This window comes from Platichthys flesus, chromosome 22 (assembly GCF_949316205.1).
Source record: "Platichthys flesus chromosome 22, fPlaFle2.1, whole genome shotgun sequence".
In the NCBI taxonomy this organism is placed as follows: domain Eukaryota; kingdom Metazoa; phylum Chordata; class Actinopteri; order Pleuronectiformes; family Pleuronectidae; genus Platichthys; species Platichthys flesus.
Window position 1 is genome coordinate 8,962,796 of NC_084966.1, and position 9,306 is coordinate 8,972,101.

Below are 9,306 nucleotides of genomic sequence, written 5' to 3' on the forward strand. Positions count from 1 at the left end.
TCAAACTTCAATAATTCATGCAGCTTTTTTGTTCCTCTTGTAGATTCAGCAGCTTCTCAAGATGCTCTGAGCCCCCTTTGGCTGGTAGGAGTCGCTTTTGGATCCTTCGTCAGTTTAGTTGCGTTCAGTAACAAAGCTTTTGGGAAACGTCCTTGGCTGAGGAAGGTTTGTATGACGGATCCTGCCATCTTCTCAGTTTTAAGAGGCTTTAGGGAACTGCAAAAAAAAAAGGACAGATCCGATGCGTGATGATATCCTGCTATGCTGATGTTTTAGTTTTAATGTTTCAATCGGAGTCTCGTGAGCTCTGTCCTGACGTAGGAGTCGCTCTCCCCACACCAGCCCAAATGGCTTAAAAAAGAAACTGACGGAGAACCTGCTCATGTCTCCCGACGCTGGAAGAAATAAAAAAAAAATAACCCAGCGGCAGAGAAACCCCGTGGAATCGCCGGGCACTTCAAAGACGACGCTCCCTCCTGAGGGAGCTCCCAGGCAGCATTCATGGACTTCCTGTGAAGTGCTGCGATATCCAATATGTTCCTTTCCCTCCGCTGCTTCAAGCTGGGGGAAATGAAATGCCTCCTTGGAAAATTGATGAAGAGTACATGTTCTCATGAAGGCTTTTCATCATGCTCAGCTGCTGTCAGAGGGCAGAGGGAGATACCCAGTGTGTGTGTGTGTGTGCGTGTGCGTGTGTGATAACACTCATCTGATTCCAACTCACAATGATACACACTCTCTTTCATGCTCTGCTTTATAAATATACACTGAGGCCATCACAGGCGATGTTCACAGATCGGTGTGCGTGGAGCTGTTGAATGTGCCGGTCGATTCTCTCCAGCATCGCTCCGTGGAGACACTCTTAAACTAAAGTCACACTGGGAATAGAATACAGTAAAATCAATCAAATCTGTCCTCCTTTTTCTTTGAATGATATCAAGTTCTTTCCTTGAGGTTCTTTCTTTCCGTCAGCTCATCCAGTCCTCCCTCTTCAGGAACCTCACGGCGTCATCGAAACCTTGCTCGCATAAGAAGTGCATGCCGCTGCTTGATGGAGGGAACAGAGCCTGGTTCAGACGTTTGATGTTCTCCATGGAGAACAGAGGAGACCAAAGACAACAGCACAGGGAGAGAGAGGGAGTGTCCTGAAACTGCAGGCCATTGTTTCCACTTAAAAAGCAACCAACAGTATTTATTATTTAGGAAATGGAAATAACTCCCAAATTTACATGAGCCGTGAATCCCCATGTGCTTCAGTTTTATAAGGGCGACCGCTACTTTATGTGCAAATGTCTGCTTCTCACGGTCGGGTCTGCTAGATTTCAAATGACTCCTTTGAATACACTTCTGATTTTGTCGGCTTGTGTTTTGATGTATTTTTATCTTGAGATTTATCTTGAGTTTCTCAGCATGTTCCGGATTGACAGTAGGAAATAAACCGCTGTGTGTGGCTCATCGATGCAATTTTATAGTTCTTGGATAACGATAGAGCTGTATGGCACGGAGGAGGAAGATATATCAGGCTTTGGCGACATATAGAGGGATGAGGCATTCGGTGACAAGAAAACATAGAATTTCCCTTTCACACCCGTCATTTGCCAGATTGCTAGACAAAACCCTGCAGCAACATATACAACTTCATTTGCTGATTAAATTAGTCCTTAACAAATGTGGCGTTTCCTCCTGTTTGATAAACAATTTAAAGAAATTACCCGGTATGTTAAAAAAAAAAAAATCATCTTGAATCACTCGTTTGAATCCATGTCTCCGACGAGGGGCTCGGAGCTGGGAGCCGCAGATGCAGTAGACAAGATGGGGCAAAATGTTTTGAGCCATTAGATCACACACGGAGTCTAAAGCCCTTTTGATGAGGGAGGATGCGTCAAGACTCCTTTGTTTTAATGGTTCCATGCGTTTCGACACTATGATCTAATGCATGTTCCCCAGTGAAGCGTTTGAAATGATTAACCAGCTAATGACTTTCGATTAGGCCTTGCTAAGTGTGTTTTATCCTTGATGGGGTTTGCTGAATGCACCCCTCAGCCAGTGAAATGACTCCACGGCCCGTGTGGGGCTTATTAAAATGTGTCCGGTGTCACGTATTCGGCTGGATGTGTTTTCAGGCCCACTCCCCTACAATAAGGATCACTGCAGGAATGTCTCTCTGATCCCAAACCAAAGAACTCCCCATCGACTATTGTTTTTGTTTTTTACCCCCCATCGGGGTCATCGGGGTGTCACAAACGTCATGCTTTCACAATAGCGTGTATCGAATGGTGCCACATCTTTAGAAAACACTTTGGGAATCTTTAGACAAAGGATGAACCCAGAAAATACACCCAGCACCCTTGTTAATGTCAGACCCCCCCCTCAGACCAATTTGGTGCAACGACCCAGTATACTCACCATAACATTCATGTTGGCCAGCCTGAGATGAGTGTTGAAGCGCCCGCTGTGGACAGGACACACATCCTGCAGTCCGGCAAAGGGAGACACGGTGATGGTTCGCCCCACGGGCAGAATGGGCAGGCTGTCAGTGAAGCCTCCATCGATCCATTTCTAACAAAACAAAACAAGAGTCCATGGAAAACTGCCGGTCGGACGGGTCATAAAATATCTACCAACGGTACTGCTGGGTTTCTCTCTCTACTACTGTCAGGTCTTACTCTCTGTAAAGAGACAATGTAGGTATGATCTGATGCTTTAGAAATTACATTGACATTCTTTCTTTGCAACAATATAATATCCCATCCTGTTACCTTTAATCAAGGTAATAAACTAAGGTTCTAGATGACATCGCTCCTGTTAGAATCCAAGTGCTGCTAATGAAACTAGTAGTCCTTGGGTGGTTGGTGAATTGATAAGGTGGAGGAAAAGGGACTGAAGGAGGGCTGAGTAAACACAAATACAAAGCTATCTCCACCATAGATCAACTATTAAATAACTCTGAAGAACAAATACAATGGTAGTGTTTCTATTTTAGTACTACAGGATTTGAGTGCGGAATTCGACACAATCGATTATAATATTTTAATGAAAATATTATCATTATCATACCCTAAGAGGTTGTGATTTTAACATTCGTCTTGGGAATTTTAGCGCCCCCAAAATGTTTTATCTCATGTGGTGTACCCCAAGGATCCATTTTAGGCACTTTAGGTCCTATATCGTGATTTTTGTGAAAGTGGCATTTTAATTGGGAGTTCTATGTTGGCATGTTTCTAGACTGACACAGTATAATGGTTTTCCTCAGCACCAATTAGTCACGGACGAACCATTATGTTCCTTGGGAAAATCAAACCTCACAACAAAGCCATTTGTTGGGACTTTTATTTTGGAATTTATCCAACTGGAAATGGTAAAAATGCCTTATTATGTGTGTTCTGACACTCGGACCGATTCAAAATACACATGTGTCACTACATTGTTTTCATAAAATCTACTTAGAAACATAACTGGGGACTCTCTACTACAATAGGCTAGATTTGCCACTGTTTTGAACGAAAGTTGCTAAAGGGAAATGTCAGTCACAGTGACAAACACCCCGCCCCCGATGATGTAATAGAAACTGTTAGAACCAATTCATTTTGAAAGACCAAAGGCCAATGGGAAAGGTAACTGGCTGATGTAGCCTCAATCTTGTGGCTGAGCCAAAAAATCTTAAATAATAGATAAAGAGCAACCCAGTGCAGACACACACACACACACAGGGGAACATTTTGTCAGGCATCTGCATGTTTGTGTGTGTACCTGTGTGGAGCAGTAAGCAATGGAGGAAGTCAGACAGCCAAAGAGAAGGAGTTAATGCAAGAGGTTCAACAATTACCTTTCCTCGTCAACACAGGGCCGATTGGACCGACCGTGATTTGTAGAGATGCAAGTATCAAGATAGAGCACCGGCACAAAGATGGAGGAGTGGACAGAGGCACGGTAACAAAGACAGATGTTTCAACTGGAGCCCACAATCACCCCGCCTTCCTCCTTTCTTTCTCTTCTCTCCCTCTGTCTTTAACCTTCTCCCTCTCTTCTCCCGTTTGCAGTCCGTCTTTCACAGCTACTGCAGTTTAGTAGTTACAGTCAACTCTTTCAAAATAAGTCGTAGCCTAGTGGATTATTCATTGGATGAACGAATGTATGAATACTGTAGGTTTGAAGATTTTGGTGAAACATTTCACCTATACTTCAAATAAAACTTTGAAAAAAGTACAAAACCCACATGTGTTCAAGATTATTGACGTAACTCATATATCCAAATTGTAAGTGTAAAGAGTGGGCACACCGCAGACCATATAGAGCTACTGCATTTGCATTTGATTATCGAGTATTAGTCTAGTAGTTTGTGCCAACCCAAGCTACCATGTTTCTAAACAAATGGACACCTTATTGTGTTGACGTGTAATGTGTGTGTCTCTTAGAAGGATCTTGGCAGATTGGTTAATTTATAGGCTTCATACGCGATAGTTAAGGGTTGCACTTTTCAATTCAAGTTTGTAGAGGTACTTCCTACACTTGTACAGGTACTTGGCATTCCAAACACCAGTCACTGCAATTCGACATGGAGCAATGTATTGGAGGAGAACCACAAATCCTGCACTAGAAGCCAAATTTGAAGATCTATGAGACTTTTCTCTGGACAAACAGTGAATGAGCCCATTACCTGTCCCCTGAATTCCACTGGTTTGAGTCCAGCATAGACAGGAACAAAGCTGCTGGCCAGTAGAGCCTGGAGACGTTACAAGGGGAAATACATTAAACCAGTCGATACTCACCAGAGGCAATGATTTCTTCAGCAGGCGGCGGCTGTACATTGAATGTTTTGGCCCAGTCAACATCTTACATGAGCGACTTTGTGTAAATGTACCATAAAGTAGATTCAAAGAGCCCAGTTAGTGTCCCAAATGCTATTAGTGTCATTGCTGATGATATTACATGACTTCACCGCGCAGGTATTAACTTTGTTAGTGTCACTTTCTGGTCAAAGCAGTAAAAAGTAAACACTAAGAGTGAACGGAGACGAGGACGTCAAACAATCATAAACATTTATGGCAGCGTTTCAAAGTGAAAGGATCAGCGAGCGGGGGTGCGCACCTTTATGAGCTCCTCCCTGGAGGTGAACCTCGACACAATGTGGTTCCTGCCACTTCTGGAGTGTGTGATTGAGACGTGGAGGCGGTCCGTGGCCAGACTGTGAGCGTCACCGGGTAGAATCTCCTCGATCCCCTCCCTGGAGAGCAACAACACACTGATGCTCATTTGTCAGGTTTTTACCAATGTCTCCTCAGGGCCTCGTAAACACAGTTTCACGTAATTAAAACGACAGACTCACCAAAGCATATTAAAGAAGGATGTAACGACAGGGTCAGCTCATTTGATTTTAATTCACAACACTGAGATCATAGTTTAATTCACAGTTTTGTCTATGTTTTCATTAAAAGTGATGTGTTTAGACATATTTGTGTTAACCTTGATATTATTGGATACAGCTCTGTAAGAGGAAACAGATGCATTGTGGTTCCACTCAACAAAAAAAATGGCAAATTAGATTTTATTTCAACAGAGAGGACCATTTTGCTCAAAACATTGTTGCACTTTGCTGATAAATGCCGATTGGTCCGATGAGGATCTTCGACTCACGATTGGAGACTGTTCCTCGTTTGCAGCCAATTGTAAATCAGACTCATGTTGCAGATGCCAACTGTTGATGGTTAAATCAATAACCGCATTCCACTCTGTAAATATCCAATTACTGTTTGTGTTTTGTGGGGTGTGACCTCACAAACACTTGCAGAAAGGTGTTTCCCTACGAAGCTAATAAAAGATTGTCTAGCCCTTTTATAAATTAATAAAATTCCTGATTAAATGATTTCCAAAATTATAGAAATGTATCCTCAGGTTGCGGGTACCCAATTTGCTTTGTGGGAACAACTGGGTTTCTCCACCTTCCAATGTCAAATGCCTTTTGATAGTGTATGGTTTTAGCTGGTGTTATATAAATACAATAGAATGGAGTAAATACCGTAGCGTCAGCATGAAGTTGTATCCTGGTGTCATGGCTCCGAGCTGCTGGGCTCTCACATTCTGAGCAAACCTGTAAGTGAAGTCTTTACACTCCTGGGAGACGGGGAAACAAAAGATCATATCTCACTTCCTGACACATGGTTTACAAAGTTGTATTTAATGACTTTAGGCCGAATGCACGCGCCAATCTGTTCCAGGACAGAACACATATCTGACCTCCAACTTGTCGGGGGCCGTGATCATTACAGCAGCCACCAGGGCCCCGGCCGAGGCCCCTGCACAGGCCCCGAGGGAGCCCAGCAGCTGGTTCCCGTGGCGGAGGAAGGCCCCCACGGCACCCAAGTGGTAGATCCCCAAGAATCCACAGGCGGCAAAGGACAGATTCAGGACTGTCATCGTCAGCACCTACACACACATGACCACACAACCTCAGTCAAATCGGAAGAAGTTGAACTTTTTGATAATAATAATAAGAAGAATAAAATGTTTTCATTGATCACAAAATGTCAAAGCACAAGTGTTTCTCCCTGAAAATTCTAAAAAAAGGTCATTCGAATGCAGTGCTGAGACACACATGTCCTCCAAACCCCCCCCCCCACACACACACACACACATACATCGTAAACACACACGCATACAACATACTAAGTAGCTTACTTAAGTAGCCTAAGTCCTCTAGGCAATCAATCAAATGTTATTTGTATATCTCTGTAAGGACCCTGAGGTGCTTTAAGTACTGTGCCTGTGGATCTCTCTCTCTCTCTCTCTCTCTCTCTCTCTCTCTCTCTGCTGTGGCGCTTGTGTGTGATGTGTTTCAGGTGTGTCCTGCTCGACCACTGACTGAGTGGGTGATTGACTGCTGGGGTGTAGGGTCGTTTCCAGGGAGCTGATTGGTTCCAGCCTCCGAGCTTGCAGGTTAAGAGGACGCCCCCCCCCCAGCTGAGGGGAGACCCTACTGTAGGTGCCTCAGAGAGAGCCACATGCCAGGGGTCCTTCTCCCAAGAGGTACAGAGATGAAAAAGAAGCCACGTGCTGTCGTGTGAAGAAGCATTGATTTATTTCATCTATTCATTTATTTGAATCCGTCATATAAATTATATAACAGCTGTAACCCACTTTAGGTTTGCGAAATCTCTTGCATAATGTGAAAAATGAATCGCCATTAGGAACACTGTGTACTATTATTATCAGAATTATTATTTTGTGTAAACTGACAGAGTTTAAATATGAGCGTTACACAACTGTCCCTCTCCCCCCCTCCCCCCCATTATGTATGTTGTGCACAGGCCTCAGCTGTAAAGACGCATGGGGGGGGATTGACACTGTTCATTCATTTCTTGTGCACAGGTCCTTTCATACATTGAAGCCACAGGGTCGGCACCTCTGTGTGTCTGTGGGAGAGAGAGCACAGGGAGACGTAGAATACAGCTCCATTGAAAACATCCCATAATGCACTGATAGCGCCACACAGCTTCTGTTGCAGATATATACATCACAGAGGCTGCTGTGACACAGCTGCACATGATAGACCGTCGATAGACATGATATAACCTTCCGCCACATCTGGGTCTACAATGAGTGCACAGGCTAAAGCGCTAAAGGCTGCGGATAGGAGGACGTACCGTGTTTACGGTTCGAAACCCTCCGTTGTTAACTCGCGTTGACGGATCTGATTGGCTGCTCGGCTATCGCATTCGTTTCCCGGTGGATGAAATAACATGACAGAAAGAACTTCTGTTGATAGAAAGTCCAGGATTCACTTTTAGCGGCGCCCCGTGGAGCGTACGCGTCCGCCGAGCCGGTTCCGCTTCTGTTTACAAAATAAAACCACGTTTCAAAATAAAACTACGGTGGCCGAGAGAACTCAACGAGCTGGGAATTGAGTTCATTCGATTGGACGACACTCGCGAGAAAAGTCGCAGCACATGCAAATACAGAAAAATCCTGAAACAAAATCCGAATCATATATTTCTCCCGAGCGCTTTCTTCACAAATGTGTAAACTAGCATTTAATATGAGCAGGTGCATAATATAATAAATGCTTGCATTCCTCTAATAATAATTAATTAAACCAACTTCACTCCTTTTCAAGGCATATGTGACTCCTCTGGGAGATTTCCGGCGGTATAGATGTTCATTACACGATACAAGGATATTAGGTGACAGAGACAGCAATGTTTCCCCTTTCAAACAATCATTACAGGGGAGTTTACAGGGGCGCTTTATTTAAGAGCATAGAATGGCCCATTCGGGAATTTTTAGGAATCAAATTGTTGCAGATTTTTCTTCCAAATTTTTTATCATGAGTTCCCCCAGCATGTGTATCCCTCCATAATGTGCATAATATTTCCCTTCAACTTGTTGAAACCTTTTTATTATATGGGCGTAAATATATAAAAACCACTGCCTTCAGTTTTTGTGACAGAATCCAGATGTTTTTTTTGATAATCAAATGACATTTTTACACTCGTATCACCATGCTACAAATCCCAATTGAAAGGGAGGACTGCACTGAGGCTCACGGTTAATGTCAGAGAGCTTTGAACTGAGGAATCTTTTGATTTTTGGAAACCGAATGTGATAGATAACCGTTCCTATTTGAAAACAAATCAAACAAATCAGATCCATAGAGTTGATAAGTTTACTTTGAAATATTCAAAAACCTTTTTTGAAGTCTACATTCACAGATACTAGCATACAATTCATGATTGTACTCCATCTATCCCTTCTCCTGCCTTCCTGTGTACTCCCTTAGGTTCTCTACAACCTCACTTTTATTATTTCCTCGTCTCCCAGACAGCTGGCTCGGGGTAGTGAATCCTGATGAGGGGTCGACTGCTGTGGCAATTGTGCTCCGAGGCCCGATGGAGTCCTTGACTACCCTCCGCCCCTAATCCAATTGGAAGTGATATCAGATTACAACTCAAATGTTCAGAAGAAACACAAGGTTAAGTTAACCAACGTAAAACATTTTATAAATCAGACTGACAAGAGGTGGAGCCAGAATATTCAGATTCACAATCAATGTAAAGGGCATCCACATGAAGCCTACATGGGAAATCTAGTGGCCCTTTTATCAGATATATTACCGCATAAAAAATGGGCTCGCTCTATGGTTTGGGCTTTATACTATGTTTGCTTAGTCTGTGACTTGAATATGTCTTTTAGGACCAAAGTGTTTGGAAATAAGCAAACTATGGGGGGTCGCCAAAATAGGTAAGGTTAGAGGACGACATGAACCAGAGCAGTAACGGAGGTGAGCCATTATTCATCACGTCCTCGTCCTCG

The 9,306-nt window shown here is 43.4% G+C and overlaps 1 protein-coding gene across 1 annotated transcript; it reads right to left on the bottom strand.

Annotated features, from left to right (window-relative positions):
- Positions 1 to 736: 736 nt before the first annotated feature.
- On the bottom strand, positions 737 to 7,818 carry pnpla4 (patatin-like phospholipase domain containing 4). The gene is made up of 8 exons (XM_062381064.1): positions 7,641 to 7,818; positions 6,676 to 7,050; positions 6,235 to 6,423; positions 6,017 to 6,111; positions 5,089 to 5,224; positions 4,658 to 4,723; positions 2,407 to 2,559; positions 737 to 1,100 (listed from the first exon to the last, which is right to left on the bottom strand). The coding sequence occupies exons 3-8, from the start codon at positions 6,412 to 6,414 to the stop codon at positions 969 to 971; spliced, it is 762 nt and encodes a 253-aa protein (XP_062237048.1). The 5' UTR covers positions 6,415 to 6,423; positions 6,676 to 7,050; positions 7,641 to 7,818; the 3' UTR covers positions 737 to 968.
- Between the last annotated feature and the right edge of the window lie 1,488 nt (positions 7,819 to 9,306).